The sequence below is a fragment of the Peromyscus leucopus genome, chromosome 8a (genome assembly GCF_004664715.2).
Source record: "Peromyscus leucopus breed LL Stock chromosome 8a, UCI_PerLeu_2.1, whole genome shotgun sequence".
Classification (NCBI taxonomy): domain Eukaryota; kingdom Metazoa; phylum Chordata; class Mammalia; order Rodentia; family Cricetidae; genus Peromyscus; species Peromyscus leucopus.
This window is the reverse complement of record NC_051085.1, coordinates 49,945,342-49,963,135: the sequence shown is the minus strand read 5'-3', so window position 1 is coordinate 49,963,135 and position 17,794 is coordinate 49,945,342. Positions and strand designations below refer to the sequence as shown.

General features: G+C 45.7%; 1 protein-coding gene across 1 annotated transcript in view; it reads left to right on the top strand.

Annotated features, from left to right (window-relative positions):
* The first annotated feature begins 4,034 nt into the window (after window positions 1-4,034).
* Window positions 4,035-17,794, top strand: part of Plg (plasminogen) — a 40,285-nt gene continuing 26,525 nt past the window's right edge. Inside the window, exons 1-6 of the mRNA XM_037200298.1 lie at window positions 4,035-4,158; window positions 7,207-7,342; window positions 9,888-9,994; window positions 14,225-14,339; window positions 16,094-16,233; window positions 17,655-17,775. Of these exons, the coding sequence (XP_037056193.1) occupies window positions 4,110-4,158; window positions 7,207-7,342; window positions 9,888-9,994; window positions 14,225-14,339; window positions 16,094-16,233; window positions 17,655-17,775 (668 nt within the window). The 5' untranslated portion in view covers window positions 4,035-4,109. The remainder of the gene's footprint in view (window positions 4,159-7,206; window positions 7,343-9,887; window positions 9,995-14,224; window positions 14,340-16,093; window positions 16,234-17,654; window positions 17,776-17,794) is intronic.

Genomic DNA, 17,794 nt, shown 5'->3' with positions numbered 1-17,794 from the left:
GGCGCACGCCTTTAATCCCAGCACTTGGAGCAGAGCAGGCGGATCTCTGTGAGTTCGAGGCAGCCTGTCTACCAAGTGAGTTCAGGAAAGGCGCAAAGCTACACAGAGAAACCTGTCTCGAAAAACAAAAAAAAAAAAAAAAAAAAAACCACAAAACAAAAACCAGCACACTGTTCCTGTGAGGTTAGGTTGCCTGTTCCTTGTGTTTAAGACATTCCTTGGAAGGAATATTCCACCCCAGTATGAGGAGAGACCAGAGAATTCTTTCCCCTCTCAGAAAACATGCATGATTCTTGCCTGAGCCCACGCTGGCCAGAGCTAAGGCAATTCGGTTTGTCTTCCATCTTGTTTAGATGTCCTCTCTCCCAGCTCGGAGGAGAGCAGCAGATGACAAACAGCTTAAGTGCAGAGCTCTTTCAGGGTGGGAAGTGGAGACAGCTGAAGACGCGCCTTTTACACAATTCAGAACAATGCAACACACTCTCGTATGCCGCAAGTGAGCAATACTTCATGAGTTAACTAAATAAGGACACGGACATCTCAGAACGTACGCACCCTGATCACAGCATGGTGAGGCCGTTCCACCCTCTCCTTAGTTCCTGTATTCTTCCAGGAGGGAAATGGCTTATTTTGAATGACTTCTCCTTAAAACCATGGGCAGAAGTCTCCCCAAGAATTGAATGAGAGATTTCTGTGCACGATCTAGCGCATTCTATTTATTGCATTATGCTCACCCTGCATTCATGAGGCTAAAGTAGGACTCACTATGTGGAAGTCTGTATGCGTTCACCCACACTGATAGCTGAGCGGCATCCTCCTGCACCTTGCTCTCTCCCTCTCAGGCTATGGGGCCCTGTGGTACCATAGCAGCGCTGTGTGCTGCCACTCATGGCTGTTACACAGGCAGAAAACAACAGAGAGTCACAGGGACTGTAGGAGACGCCCCGATTTACAAAATAACATAGTAGAATTCAATGCATTCTAGAATTATGTTGGGGGTGCACTTTCATCAAAATTCCTTCCTAGGGGGAGACATAAACAATGTCTCCTCCTCCTTCCAGCATCCCAACAGCAAACAGAGGCATAATTCCGCTGAAGTTCCCTCTGGGGGATGAGTGAGTTTGTTGGACTTTCTTACAGAGCATTGGTGAGGGGTTATGGGGTATGGATACTCCTCCTCCAAAAGTCCAGAAAGTCTTTACCCAGCAGGATAGTGGCTTTCCCACAGTCACATAGATGGAAGCCACACTTCCCTTGTCTTCCCAGCCTATGAGAGCTCCTCCCAAAGGCCACGTTAGGTTAGGACAGAGTTTCATACAGTACATAGTTAAGAGCGACCAGATACTGAGGTGAGGGTCTCAAGACCCTCTCTCATCTTCCATAAGGGAATATAAATATTGGACAAGCCCAGCTAGGATAATCTTTTTGCAAGGGGACACAGCAGAATGCCCCAAGGTGGCTGTGGCTGGGCTTGGAGGACAGTCACAAAAAACAGGCACATACCAATGCTACCTGTATTAATTATTTTTCTCATCACTGGACAAAATATGTGAAGCAGAAGCAGCTTGGAAGAAAGATTGTTTCCACTTAACGGTCCTTTGCTAGAGAGGCAGGCTCCTGTCTCTGGCAGCAAAAGCACCAGGCAGCTTGCTCACAGCTGGATGGCCTACTAGAAACAGAGAGACTGGGAGTAGGGAGGGACTATGACCTTTAAGGCCTGCCCCACAGCAATCCCAAAAGGGTCTACCATTTCCCAAAACAGCATCAGCAAGTGCAGGCTAGGGTTCAAATTCATGAGCCAGTGGGAGACATTTCACAGTCAAACCTTTAATGTCACTCAAATAAAAACCCCAAACAACAGACAAGAAGTTTCTTGGGCATACATTTCTGATAACATTCTTAGGGTAACTGGTCAAGGAGGAAGACCAAAATAAGACTTTAAGTGGAAAGCGACGCTCACTGGCACACCAAAGCCATTATATATTAGTGGAGCCTGTTTTTATTTTCACCAAAGAGCATTCGGAAGGAGGAAAAAAAAATCTGCTTGTTACTGACTTTTCAAATTGCTTCTAATTTATTAAACTGGGCCAACAGGCTTAAGGAAGGGGAGATGAGGTCGGTGGTATGAGGAGAGAGAAAGCTGTACCCCGGGGAGGCGTGATCAATCGTCTACTCACCCCCATAGGGCACACGTGACAGGCCAAAGAACACAGCTCCAAGTGAATCTAGCTGGGAGAAGCAGTGAACTTAAACAGGCTGCTTTACCGGAACCTGGGTAACCCAAAGGCTGTGTCACAGGGAGCCACCTAGAGCGCCACCCCAGTCGCAGGCAGCTCCACCGAGGAGGAGAATCTCCCATGCCAGTTCTCTCCTTGTATAAAACGGGAGGAGGGAGCTTGTGGATCTTGTAGCTGACTGAGCCTCCTAAGCGTGTTAGCTTCCTGAGTCTGATGAACCTCCTTCCTCCCTCAAGGAGAAGTGGTGCACAGCACCCCAGCATGATGCCCACCTCTCCCTCTCCATGCTTTTTTCCTTGCTTTTTTTTTTTTTTTTTTTGGTTTTGTTTGTTTGCTTGTTTTTTCCACGAGCTTTAGTCTCATGGGGTTCTGTAGAAGGTCTGTCCGAGGCATCCTGGCACCTGGTCCTGCACTAACTGCCATAGGAAGGCTTTTGTGGGCAGGAAAGAACGGTAGCTGCCTTTTGTCTTTATATCACACTGAAATAGAAGTCAGCCTATTTCTAAATATTTTCAAACACCAAAACAGGAGTTTAGAGCATTCTAGCCTCAAGCCAGGAAAAAGTAGACTCTACAGTTTGCAGCTGAGATGACTGCCAGGGAGTGAGTGACACACACACTCGTTGTCCTAGCGTTCAGGCATCAGAGACAGGGGATCACTGTGAGCTTCAGGCTAGCCTGGGCTACAGTAGGAGGCGATTTCAAAGCAACAAGAACAAATGAACAAAAAGATACTCTGGCAACTGAACCTCACCACTTCCACTTCATGCCATGAGGTTCCCACGGTACTGGGAGTTCAGATGGAGAAAAGGTCCACACTGGAAGCGAGAGATGACTTCAAAATATTTGTGTGTGTGTGTGTGTGTGTGTGTGTGTGTGTGTGTGTGTGTGTGTGTGTGTGCGTGTGCTTGTGTTCTCAAAAGCCGGAAGAGGATACTAGATCCCCTGGAAGCTGGAGATGCAGGTGGTTGAGCTGTCTGATGTGGGTGCTGGGAACTGAACTCAGGTCCTGTGGAGCAGCAGGAAGTAGATGCTCCTAATCTCGGTGCCATCTCTCTAACCCTCAAACCGACCCAACACTACACAGTAGGTGAGTGGTGCCTCTCCATGGTACAGTTCTTGCCTGGCATGCTGAGTCTCAATCTACAGACCAGTCAAGGAATAAAACCCATCGGGAGAGAGGTCCTGTAGTGCTTAGATTTGAAAGGGATGGGAATATGGCAGCTTTGTAAAAATGATATAACTTAATCAACTGATTAAGTCAACAGCAGGGTTGGGAGAGAGGTGAGGGATCCCCCCAAACAAAACCAACCGTTCCTCACCACATGGAAACTGACAAACAAGCGCATGAATATTAGGTAATACATGCATTGAGACATCACACACTATCCCAGTCTCTCGTCTGAAAACGGGAACAGTGTCCAGTTGGTTGCCGGGAAGGTCAAAGGAGGCTGAGTATGGACCATTTGGCAGACTGGTGTATGGAAGGCCCTCGGCAAACATAAGCCATTTTCACAATTTCCATTTTGGACCCCAAGACAAGGGCTTTGAAGATGAGGGAAAGAAATGAGAGGAAATGGGAAACATGGTGGCTGGGGGAGCCGAGGAGAGGAGGAGGAGGAGGAAGTCAGTGAAGAGGAGTGGAGGGGGGCACTTTCACCACCTCCAGCATCTACTGCGGACTCCACACTCCAGCGCTTGGTAAACTCCCTAGGATTCGAGGTAATGTTTGCTCCCTCTGCGTACAGTGTCAGGGGCCTCAGAGAATCATTAACCCCATTGGACTAGCTTGCTGGTGGATGCCTTTGATCCCCTTTAAGGTGACATCTGGGACTGGGACACAGCTTTCCAGGCGCTGCTGGCCAGTCCCAACATGGGCCATAAGGAAGTAGTCCTTCTATTTCTCCTGTTTCTGAAATCAGGTAAGGTTTTGTTTCAACTTAAAAAAAAATCTAGCCATATATTAGGAATAGATTCGCTATGTCTTTATGCACAGCTCATTTATCTGAGCTATTGGGTTTATGGATTTTCAGCTCAAAATCTCAGACTGGGGAGTTTGACATACAAATTTAATTTCCTTGTGAGTACTGTCGGAGAAGGGATGAACAGGCAGAGCAAGCCACAGGTGGCTTTTCAAATCTAAATGATGCAGATTTTAGCTGTGATGGTGGGGAGATCTGACTGACAACTCTAAAGGCAATGAGAGGGGGATGTGGCTGAGTGGTAGAGTACTTGACCAGCATATGTGAGGTCCTGGGTTCAATCCCTGGTGGTGGTAGTGGGGTTAGATGGTTAATCTCTTTGCCTAGTTTCCAGTGTGACTGATCAAAGGAGTTTTTGTTGAGCTCTTCTGTCTGAACTGGGATTTTCTGTTTGGGTTAAGGAAGGCTTTGCATAGGTACACATCTGCCTCTTATGCGTCTATGAGTCAGTTTTAAAAGGACAAATGTATTCAGTAATTGAACAAATGCCTATTTAGGGATTAGGGTGTGCTAGACACATATGCGCTTCTCTCTCTCTCTCTCTCTCTCTCTCTCTCTCTCTCTCTCTCTCTCTGTGTGTGTGTGTGTGTGTGTGTGTGTGTGTGTGTGTGTGTGTGCTGTCCCACTTCAGCCCATAGAATCTAGGATTGGGAATGCTAGGAGCTCAGAGGTCACACCCAGAGGCTAGAACTAACTTCTCTGCAGCGGGTTAACATACATCTCAGTCAACTGAGGGGGTTCTTTCATAAGCTCTTTGTGAAAGTATTCTCTCTCATTTTCTGCAGAAATGACTTGACTTTCATTTTCTTATTGCACTAAAATATCGTGGGAGATGGGGGCGGGCACTTCTTCCACAGCTGTGTACAAACTACTGGGATTTTTTTTTTTTTTTTGAGTTAAAGTTATATTATGTAGCCCTGGCTAGCCTGGAACTTGCTATGTAGATGAGGCTAGCCTTCAACTCTCAGAGGCCTACCTTTTCCTCCCAAGTACTGGGATTAAAGGTGTCAGCCACCAAGCTCAACTAAGATTTATTTTTACACACACCATTACACACACACACACACACACACACACACACACCAACACACCATAGTGATGGAAAAGGACACTTCAATTTGATGGAAATACACGTCTATATTTAGGCTGTAATACAGAAATAGTTTTCCTACTAAAGTGTTTGTTTAAAGTTTCCATATCAATACATTATATTGAACCTTATTTCTACATGATCCCTGGAGGTAAATAGAAGAGATAAAGACTTGGAGAGAAATTTTAAATATAAAAGAAAAAATTCAATCCTCCTTGGGGACATGTCTTTGGAACATCAGCTCCTTGGGTGGATCTCAGCTGCTGTACACCATGAGACGTGAAGCAAGACACAAAGCTGATGACCCAGAGAGCTCTCTCATCTTCATCATTATGGAAACCTACTCTGCACACTCCCCAAAACTCTTTGCACAGGTTAGCCCAACCCTGTCTAGATGCATGACCAAGAGTGACTATGTGTCTTCCAGATCACACACAGCTCTACAGATTTCCAAAGCACAGCTCTTCTCAAAATGAAGAGTGCGAATTAGAATAAACACAAGCCTAATATGTCCATGTCTCCATCATCCCTTGTGCCTAGAGCTCAAGTGCTTTGACAATTTAAAATGTGTCAGCCAACCTTCTGTTCTTTAATCAACCTTCCAGTTTGGGGCACTGAGGAGGGATGAAGTCACCAAGGAGGAAGAGGGTAGATGTCCAAAGATGAGTCTGTATTTATCAATTGTCTTCAGGGTAGCCTTCCAAAGACGAGTCTGTATGTATCAATTGTCTTCTCAAGTTTCCCCACTTCGAATTCTGGTCACTCTTTAACCTGCTGGATCTGGCTTTGGTCCCCTGGAGAGGTCAAGGTTGCCATGTTGCCTAATTCCATGAAGACTATGTTCATTAACCTCTCTGTACTCTCACCCCTATGGGAACCAGGAGTGTTTGCACTGAAAGGATGGTTGCAGGGCCCAGGCTTGAACAAAGTTGTCTGAGCTCACACCAGCACCTTAGCCCAGGGGACACTCAACAGCTGTGACCACGCTCTATGGTGACAAGAGGGGAAGAAACCAACTCTGCCTCAGATTTCATTTCACACAAAAATCAGAGGCAGGCCACACACAGTAACGCACCCTCGTAATCCAGTACTTGGGAGGCTGAAGCAGGAGAATTGCCTTGAGTTCCAGGCCAGCTAGGGCTACATAGAAAGACTTTGTCTCAAAGAAAAAAGAGAAGTCAAGTATTTGTACCAGGCTCTACTTTTTAAAAAAATAACTTAAATAACTTCTCTGAAATGCCAGATACTTTTTTTTTTATTTATTTTTTTTATGGTTTTTCGAGACAGGGTTTCTCTGTGTAACTTTGCACCTTTCCTGGATCTCACTCTGTAGCCCAGTCTCACTCTGTAGCTCTAACTCACAGAGATCCACCTGCCTCTGCCTCCCGAGTGCTGGGATTAAAGGCGTGCGCCACCACTACCACCACCACCTGGCTCAGATACTTTCATCAAGAAAAAAATCATATTTTATTGGGAAGCATACATCACTGGCAATCAGGCAGCAGCTTCCACATGCCACTCTGGGAAGACCAAATGAAAACCAAATTGCCACTGATGGCACCCTACTGGCTTATCACAGGGCAAACAATGGTGAGCCATATCGTTTATTCTTTATTTCAAGTTTCATCTTCATACAGCTAGAGAGGTGGCTACATGGACCTCATTTACTAATCTGTCATTTACTAATCTGTCAGTCTAGCTGTTCTTTCAATACATTGCAACCTACTGGAATAAAAATAAATTATTATTATAACTACATTAAATTAATTTAATTTAAGCAATAAATAAGCCACGAGACACGCGCATGCATGTGTTTGTACACACATAAACAGCCATGATAACAAACAATGCTGTCGTCTGACTTACTCAGTTGTCTTCTTTTTATCTTTTCCTTTCAGGCCAAGGGGACTCCCTGGACGGCTATGTAAGCACACAAGGCGCTTCACTGTTCAGCCTCACCAGGAAGCAGGTCGAGGCAGGGAGCATAGGAGAATGCACAGCTAAATGTGAAGAGGAGACCGAATTCGTCTGCAGGTATCCGCAGTGCGTCTGTCTCCAGCAGAACTCTCGCTGCCCGAGACTCTTCTGAGGAAAATAACTCTATCCATCCATTTACTAACAAAAGCAGAATTCAGGAGGGAAACCGGGGCTGGCGGGACGGCTCAGTGGGCCAAAGTCTTGGTCTCCATAATCCTAAGGACTGGGCTTTCATCCCCAGAGCCCACATAAAGGTGGAAAGAGAGCCACAAAGTTGTCCCCTGACCTCCACATACATGCTGCGGGACACGTATGTCTGTACTCACACACTATACACATACTACTAATAATCTAAAAATCAAAATGAAAAGAAATTTAAAAACAAAACCGAGGAAAGGTGGGTGGGGGTGGAGAGATAGCTCAGCAGTTTTTAAGAACACTGGTTGCTCTTCCAGAAGACCTGGGTTCAATTCCCAGCACCCACACGGCAGCTCACAACTGCCTGTAACTTCAGTTCTAGGGAATCTGACACCTTCACACCAATGCACATAAAGTAAAGTTAAATAAATTATTTTTTTTAAGAAATGAAGAAAGAGGAATTTATAGGCCTAGAGTTTGCTTATGACATTTAAGGCTCACAGTAACAAGATCTGATTAAAATTTTGTTTTGTGTTTTTCCAAGACAGGGTTTCTTTGTGCCTTTCCTGGAACTGGCTTTGTAGACCAGGCTAACCTCGAACTCACAGAGATCTGCCTGCCTCTGCCTCCCGAGTGCTGGGATTAAAGGCGTGTGCCACCACCGCCCGGCTCTGATTAAAGTTTATTAGTGTTCCATTAAAAAGAAAACCCCTCAGAAGAGGCTACAGAGATATCTCAGTAAAATGCTTGCCTTGCAAACATAAGGACCTGGGTTTGAGTCCCAGCACACATGTAAAAGGAACAGGAAGTGGCTGTCGTCTTAGCAGTGTAGATCCCTGCAGCTCATTGGCCACCCAATCTATCTAATGAGGGAGCTCCAGGTTCGGTGAGAGACCCTGCACAAAAACTACAATGGAGAGATGGAGGAGGATACTTGATGCTGCCATCGGGCCTACAGAAAGAGAGAGAGAGAGAGATAGATAGATGGAAGGATGGATGGATGGAGGGAGGAGGGAGGGAGGGAGGGAGGGGAGACAGAACAAGAATACAGAAACAGACCAGAGGAGCAAAAAAAATCATAACTACACAATCTGGTATATTTGTATTTATGCAATAATCAAAGGAACCACTAACCATGTTAAAAGAATAAGACAGCTATCCTGAGGCATTGCTTAGTGTAAAATCAATGCATGTTCTGTAGTGGTTCAGAGGAAAACACTATAAGGAGCTGAGAGAGTTGAGAGAGTGTCATCAGGGTCAGGGAGAGGAGGGAGGTGAGCCAGGCTTCGGGCAGAGGGATTTTGACAAGGCTGCTGAAAGGTGGAGAGACACTCTAGACAGGGAGAGAGGCACAGTGCTGGCCTGTGAGAGGATCACAAGACCAACTTGATTCAAGCAAATTCTTCAGGCAGGGGATCAGGCTGAAAGGTGGCTGCCTTTGGCGCTGAATGCCAAGCTGAGCCTGTATGGCAGGATCACATAGGGGAAGAAAGTAGGAAGTTTCAGTTATTTTCTATGGCTGTACCAGAATTCCAAGACTAGGCAATTGATGAAAGAAAGAAGTTTGTCAGATGCATGGTTCTGGAGGCTGAAGTTAAAGCCAGGCAGCTGTACCCATCAAGGGCCTGGTGGTCAGTGGGAACATGGCAGAAAACCAGGAGAGCAGGCAGATGCAATGCAGAGGGCAGGAGCCACACTGTGCTTATCAAGAGGGGAGTAAACATCTCGGTCCCTCAGGGGTGAGTTCTCACTACCAGGAGGATCGAGCCATCCTTTCAGGATCTGTGAGTCCTTCTTCACTCCATCAGCTCCTAAAGGCCTCATCACCTCTCAGCACTATTACGGTGAAGACCAAACATCACTCTGAACTTGGCTGGGATCAAACCACTGGAGGGGTCGGGGAGGAGGGGTGAACAGAGAGGCAAAAACTGAACAGGAAAATTACAGAAGTCCAATAGGCAGACCATCTCAGGAAAGGACTCAACACAGAATCACTTCTTCCCACCACAAAACGAATCCCTGTCACTTGGGAAAGAAAGCGGAGCAGTCAGACATGGTGGCATATTCTTGGGGTAGGAGGATTGGAAGTCTGAAGCTGGCCTGGGCTAGACACAGAAATATCGGGCTCAGTAGATACTCTGTCTCAAAAAGAAAGGAGAAAGGAAGGAGAGAGAGAGAAGAAAGAGAGGACAGACAGGGAAATAAGGAAGAAAGAGGTGAAGAGAGCCCGCAGTGATTGAAACAGGTTGGCAAGGGAGAATGTGGAAGTTTAAGAACAGGAGAGCGACTGCCATGCTGATGTCCTTACCCTTAGGACAGTGTCACATAGATACTGCCACAAGGGGCAGCTGACAAGGGGCGGCCATTCTGAGCTCTGGGGTCCAGCAAGAGATGCACTCACTAGTGTCTTCCTTGGTAATTAATGCACTCGCTAGTGTAATTAAGGCACCCATCTCTCCCGCAGGTCATTCCAGTACCACAGCAAAGAGCAGCAATGTGTGATCATGGCCGAAAACAGCAAGGCTTCCCCCATCATCCGCATGAGAGATGTCATCTTATTTGAAAAGAGAGGTATGTCCATGTCCCTCCTTCCCCTCCCCATTTTCACTTCTGTCCCCAATTTATGACCCCAGAGAGCATCACACAGACCCTGAGTTCTGAGATAGAACAGGATTTAGTATTTGACCAATAATGTCAATATGAACCTGTTTCTTCACATCCAAGGACTTTGTTTACAAAATCATTTCTGTCTGTGGCCTGAGAAATAAGAAGCTTGGTTTTGTTTGGAAGGGGAGACACAGAGTCTAAATGCTCCTTATGATCTTGGCTTCTACTTCTATAGGACGACTGTCCCCTTGGGCTCCCACATGTGAACTAACCCCTTGGCACAATAGACACTGATATTTTCAATCCTCAGTAACATTTAGGGATGCACAAAACTCCTTACTTCTATTTGACTTTCCACTTCCTTTGTTCAGGGGCTATCTTTCCCTCACTTTGTCTACATTTTGAAGATGCATAAAAGTTGTGATTTCTTTTCCAGTTTGCTTTGCAACAAGCCAGAAATCTCATGGTTTAGAGCCTGGAGTAGCCTGGACTCCAATGGAGTGTCTTTTTAGGAAGGCAGAAGTGTTATTAAATGTATATAACTATATACTTTATGCCATTTAAAAAGCTTCTCCTATGCTCTGCCACTGGTTAGGTAGTGCAATAGGACCACTGATGGAAACAATTTAGCACTCCAGATATTTTGTATCAGGAGTGCTGAAGGGTATGAGAAATATCTGATTTCCTGCACTTTTGATAATGTTTTGCATTACAAAGCCACAGTGGTAAACTCTTCCTTTAGGTTGGGATTATTTCCCCAACTAGCCCACCTTCCTAGATTTAATGAGAGGCGTCCCTGGTACCCCTTCTTTGCCTCCGTGTGTCTTTAATTCTTGAGATTAAAGTGTCAACTGAATTTAAACCTCATCAAGGGAAGACTTAGCTCTTACACAGTGAGGAAAGGCTAGGATAAATAGGCTTGCCTACCAGTGCCTAGGTTTTTATGAAGAGGGGATGGAGCAGGATGCTTTCTACGGACTGCTAACATTTAAATGTGACACTTGTAAATCGTTAACCAGGAGGACACGAGAGTTGCATCGCAAGGCTGAAGTCTGAAGTTTGAAGGCTGGTTTTGCTTGTTTTCAGGGGGTCAAAAGGTTAGATCCACCATGCCGGGTACAAACAAACAAGGGAGAGGAAGAGTCGGAAGGCAGTCAGTCTGGGGTCCTGGTTTCTCTACTGTGAATCTGGACTGGTTGCTAATGCATCAGCCAGGATTTTGCTAGGGTCCATCGCTGTCAGGTGACGTTATACCAGCTGCTTTGGCATTCTTTCCACTGCCAAGCCTAGAGTCAAGCCGCCAGTGTGGCTGGCGAGCGAGGGCCTCTGCAGTCACTGGTCCCTTGGATGTAGCTGTACACGTGACTGCTAAGAAATGGACCTTCCTAGCTTAAAACCATTCCGGGTATAATTTTACATATTTATAGGGTACATTATAATAATTCAGAGAGAGAGAGAGAGAGAGAGAGAGAGAGAGAGAGAGAGAGAGAGAGAGAGAGAGAGAGAGAGGTCTAATCAGAGTGGTAACATCTCCTCAAACATACAATAATTTCAAAATTTTCTCTTTTAGCTCTCTTAAAAATAGAATAAACCGTTTTGAGGTCTCTTCACCCTGCTGTGATAAAGGGCTGTTTTTCAGTCTTTCCTGGCCCTGGGCCTCCCTTGCTCGGCATACTTCAAGTTTATACCTTTGATGTGTGGGGTACCACTCCTGTTGGGAAGCATACCAATGATGCTGCAGTGCGCCTCTTGTTTACAGTGTTATGAAGTTGTTGGTTTGCTAGAAATACTTCCTGGGGGTCGATGAACCCGAAACCAGGCCTTAGTGGGGAATCAAGGCACAAATACACGGGGAGCACTATAGTGTGCTTCACTGAAAATCCAAGCTGGCTTGTGATGTAGAGCGGAGACCTTTTGCTTGGCATGTGGGGCCCCATGAGGGGCTCTCTGCAGTGGGCTCCAGTGTGCCCCTGATTTTTGCGGTCCTGGCAACACACTCATTCTGCAACGTCTTTAGGTTTTTATGACTTTCCCCTAAGCTCACGAGGTCAGTTCTATGAGTGCGTTGTCCTCATTAACTCTGACAGCAATTTTAAAAGGATTCAACTCTTGTACAGCCTTAAAAGTGTTCAGTTTGGGACTGAGGAGATGGTTCAGTCTGTAAAATGCCCGTAGCCCAAGCCTAAGGGCCTGAGTTCAGATCTCCAGAACTCACATAAAATGCTGGCAGTGGTGTGTGCCTGTAACTCTGGTGCCAGCGGGGAGGCCGAGACAGTTACACTGACCAGCTAGTGTAGCCAAATCAATGAGCTTCAGGGTTACTGAGAAAATCTGGTAGAGGGGGATCCAGACACGTGTTGTCAGCCTCTGGCTTCCAGGTGCGCCCACATATACACATGCAACCCCACCTCATTCTAACATACAACACACATACAACACAAACACACATAAAAAGATATTCAACTGGCTGGTGGTGGAGGTACTTGCCTTTGATCTCGGCACTCAAGAGGCAAAGGCAGGTTGATCTCTGTGAGTTCAAGGCCAGCCTGGTCTACATGGAGAGTTCAAGGCTATCCCTAATATTACATAGTGAAACTCTGTCACAAACAGACAAACCAAAAGGTACTTGTTTTAAAAAAATGAAATATGAATAGTGTTCTTTCCACATTCATGCCTCAGCTTTGATTATAACAAAGCATCACCAAATGAGATAATTGGACATGACGTACAAACGATGCCTGGGACCCTTATGACTGTTTGGTGGAGACAGAAGTAGCTACACACTAGAAAGGGCCCTTAGGGAGCTGATCTGTCACCTGTGAACCACAGAAGCATCTGACTGTGTTTCAGAGATAGGATGGGACCCATGGGACAGCTGGGGATTTGGTAAGTGGAGGCTGGTTAGGAGTGTTTTCATAAACATTTTGATTGTCCTGCTCGGTTCTTTATATATTGAGAGCTATACAAAAACAAAATGCACAGACTGGTTGGACTCTCTTGCGCCTCCGAATAGCCTGCTCTCTTCCCTGCCTGGAACCCCCCTTCTCTTTCTGATGCTCTGCTCATCATTATGCCCCTTCACGTGATCCTGCGAAGTTAGCTCATTTCAAACTGTTTCTCCGAATTCTCTTGTCAGTCTCCCAACTCCACTAGGATTTATGCTCCGAGAGAGTGGTCTGTGCCTGTTTGGTGTTCTCCTGTGGTCCAGTCCTGGCATAGATTAGGCACAGAGAGCCCAAGGAAAGAACTTTTGAATAAACGTATCTGTTCTGGTTTCATTCTGATGCCGCGGTAAAACCCTCTGCTCAGAGCAATGTAGGGCAGCTAAGAGTTTTTTGTTTTTTGTTTTTTTTAACTCACAATTAATTCTAGGTCACAGTCCATCACTGAGGGGAGGTCAAGGCAAGAACTCAAGCAGCTGGTCATATCACATCCATAATCAAGAGCAGAGATAGAATGTGTTTATCCTTGCTTACTCACTGCTTATGCTCAGCCAGTGTTCTTCACTCTAACAGAGTTCAGGGACAAACTCTGTTCACATTCAGGGTAGGTCTTCCCACCTCATTTAACTCAATTAAGAGACCCTCCCATGGGGCTGGAGAGATGGCTCAGTGGTTAAGAAGAACACTGGCTGCTCTTTCAGAGGACTCTAATTCAATTCCCAGCACTCACATGGCAGCTCACAATGGTCTGTAACTCCAGTTCCAGGGGATCTGACACACTTACACCAATGCACATAAAATTAAATAGATTATTAAAAAAAAAAGAAATCCTCTCACAGACACACCCACAAACTAATCTGATCTAGACAATTCCTCAATTAACACTCTTCCCAAGGTTCTAGGTGTGTCAAGGCAACAGAACTATCACAGGGTCAATGTCAAACAGCATTTACAGCAGTTCTTCATAGGGTCCACCTTTCAGAGGAGGAAGACAGGCTAGGGTAGAGGTCTCTCCTGATCTAGACAACTCCTCAATTAACACTCTTCCCAGAAGGTTCTAGATGTGTCAAGGCAACAGTCAGAACTATCACAGGGTCAATGTCAAACAGCATTTACAGCAGTCCTTCATTGGGTCCACCTTTCAGAGGAGGAAGACAGGCTAGGGTAGAGGTCTCTCCTGTGGTGGGACTGTGCCGGGCACAGCTACATCCCCAGGTTGTTTGTTTAAACTTGGAACCACTGTCTCTTTCAGTGTATCTGTCGGAATGTAAGACTGGCATTGGGAAGAGCTACAGAGGAACCATGTCCAAGACGAAGAATGGTGTTACCTGTCAAAAGTGGAGCTCCACGTCCCCCCACGTACCCAAGTAAGCCCTTTTCACTCTTCATACCCTGCTCTTTCATGCTGGTGCTCATGGATGTATTTATAAGGATTCCATTGTTTCTAAGTCAAGCCTGAATGTTGAGTGTGAGCAGATAGAGAACCATTTGGTGCAGAACAGCTGAACTCTTCACAGTGCCAAAGCAGAAAGAGATTGCTTTCTATTCATCTTGTTCTATTATATCCCAGAAGTCCCAAGACATAGGAGGAGGCATGTTAAAAGAAGCATACAACTGAATTCGAGGCTGTCCTAGTTTTCATTCTGTTGTTGTGATAAAAAATATTGTGGCAAAAAAGTAATTCATGGGGGAAGGGATTTTATTTTAGATGACAATTACAGATTATAGTCCACCATTATAGGGAAGTCACAGTAGCAAAAGCTTGAAGCGGCTAGTCACATCACATCCACAGTCAAGAACAGGGAAATAAATGCAGGCAGGCTTGGTGCTCAGCTTCCTCTGTCTACTTATACCGTCCAGGATCTCCTGCCTAGGGAATGACACTGCCCATTGTGGGCTGGATTGTCCCATATCAACTAATGTAAGAAGACAATACCCTCAGTCACACACACACACACACACACACACACACACACACACACACACACACAGTTATCTAGAGATTTTTCTCCTGGAGACTCTTTTCTCAGGTTAATCTAGTTCATATCAAGTTGACAATTAAACCAGCTATCACAGAGGCCGAGTATCAGAAAGTGAAGTTTAGAGATGGGGTATTTCAGTCAGACATCAAGTTAGAGCTTGCATGACATGCCCACCTCAGCACGATGACCCAACAAGGACATAAAACATGAAAAACAAACAGAAAGTCTGCAGCTTGCTTGGTATTTCAGGGTCATTCTGTTCGTGTCCCCTGCCCCCCAGTGGAGCATTAGATGTCATTAAGTTCTCTGTGATGACTCCAGGGACCATGACCACAGTCCAGGCTTCTTTATGAGGCAGACGAGCTTCAAATCAGGAAGGAGCTCCCCGAAACAGGTCCACGGAGGAACCAGAAATCAAGCTTGCTTCCTTAGACCTCAAGTTCTTACATGTTTGATCTGGTTATCTTTGCAGCAACTCTCTAGAACAGAAGATAAGCTCTGCTTTCCCCCCACCCCATCACCCAGGCTGCATCAAAGAAAATGTGGTCTGTGTGACCAGACAATAGACATCACAGTCTTCACCAGCCCCGTGCTGGTTAGTCAAGCCTAGACGCCATCTGCTTTGCTTATTTCTCCACACTCAGTTTTCCCAGCAGTAACATGGGGGTAATGACCCCTTTTTAGTAGGGTGTTTTTTTTTTTTCTCTCTCTCCACTAAGGGCAAGTGACAGAATGTAGAAGAAGGAGGTTTCAGTGGAATGCCTGGGGCAGAGTTCACACAAACAAAAGAATAATCATTGCCATAGATGCATGGGGAGAAAGACAACCAGAGAAAGGCTGGGCTTGGAATGAGCTAAGGATTCCGCAGACATTTGAGGCCTTGGTGTTCTACTGCCTACTCCGTCCACATGCTTTGACTAGACTTCTAAGGGTTGGCTGGCCATAGGGCAATGATGGTAAGATGAGCTGTTTGACCCGAGCGTCCCATCCAGAGAGAAATCAAGATGTGACAACCCACAGCTAAAACATGTTTCGACGACTTACCGGAAGCCCTAGATAGGAAGCACAGCATCTCCTGCCTCGCTCACACATGCTGTTCTTGGGGACTCAGTCACCGCAATCTGTTCCCACCCCTGTAGCTATTCTCCCAGGACACACCCCAGGGAGGGACTGGAGGAGAACTACTGCAGAAACCCAGACAGCGATGAGCAGGGACCCTGGTGCTACACGACGGACCCAGACAAGAGATATGACTACTGTGACATCCCTGAATGTGAAGGTAGGTGTGGCTCCTACCTGCTTGTCACCTGGCATGTGCTATACAGAGATGTCATTTAAAGACTGATTCATGTTTTACGTCATAGAATGGAGTAACAGACTCACCTCTTGTAAAGAAGCCCAGTTCAGACCGTAGCCATCCTTATTAAAATGTTATCTCAACATGTGCACATGTAGAGCCAGATCCAAAACATGGGTACACATTTCTTTGGTTAAAACCCACAGGCAGTGTGAAACTCTGAACATGGTTGGAATTAAATAGCGAAATTAAAGCCCACAAAAATCAATGCAGTTCCAGCGCAGGAGAGCATTGATTTGATGTGGGCGATCCTGCTGTCGGGTTTGAAGTTGGGCAACACACCCGTTTTTGGGTCAGCCCGCCTGCATTCTAGTGGGCTAATCAGTTTCACAGAGAATGCTAACAGCATTAAGACATCAGACTGGAAAAATGTCCTCATTCCCTATTTCTAGGCGTGTTTATTAGAGCAAGAAAGAAGAGCCAAGTGGGGGCCATGAGGCAGTGTGGGCGTGTGTCAGGTGCCAACCCGCATTTCTCATTCCTTTACCTATATGGACAGGGGAGCGCTTGTATTTGGATATGGATGGTCACAGGCCATTCGGCCTTTAAATCCCATGAACACGTGCTTTTTTATATCAATTTCACAGCTGTTTTTTATGACCCCATAAAAATTCCAGTTATGTGTTATTCCTCCTCAACATGGGATTTTAACAAATCCAAGTCAAAGTCTTAGTTTTTAAATAAATTAGAGAGCAGAAAAAGAAAAACATGATACACTCAGCCCACCCCCATCCGTCACGTTTCTCAGCAATACACAGACACTCGGGCGACTGAGGTGCGTGGCATGTTCCAGTGAGGTCACTGGGGACAAACAGAAAGTCCAGCAGAAACATTCCAAGATGGCTCCTATATATTTATCAGTCATCAAGTGATAAGAATAAATTCATAGAATTTTAAAAGATCATTCTAGGAATGACGACGTCCACTATTTAAATCAAAAAAAAAAAAAAAAAAAAAAAAAAAAAAAAAAAAAAACAAAAAACAAAAAACACAAAAACAAACAAACAAACAAAAAAACTCAAAATGGAGAACATACAGGCTTCTGAGAATGTGTGGTTTCTCCATGTGTGCCTCCAAGTTCAAGGATGTGTGTGGCAGTTTCTGAATTTGACCATGGTCACCATAGTTAAGGGGCCACAGACCCAAATATGCCACCTCAGAAAGAGAGCAGGGCACTGACTGCATCAGGACATTCCGAGTCTTTACTGCTGAGTGCTTAGCAGACGTCAAGTGTGGATGGGTGGCAGGGAGCATCGGAGACCTCTCTAGAAGGATCCCGTCCATGCTCCACTGGGCTTCATCTCAGCTTCTTTCTCTCTCCCCTCCCTCCCCACGCGGTACAGAGGAATGTATGCACTGCAGTGGAGAAAATTATGAGGGAAAAATCTCCAAGACCATGTCTGGACTTGACTGCCAGGCCTGGGACTCACAGAGCCCACACGCCCATGGATATATTCCTGCCAAGTAAGTCCTGCAGTCAAGG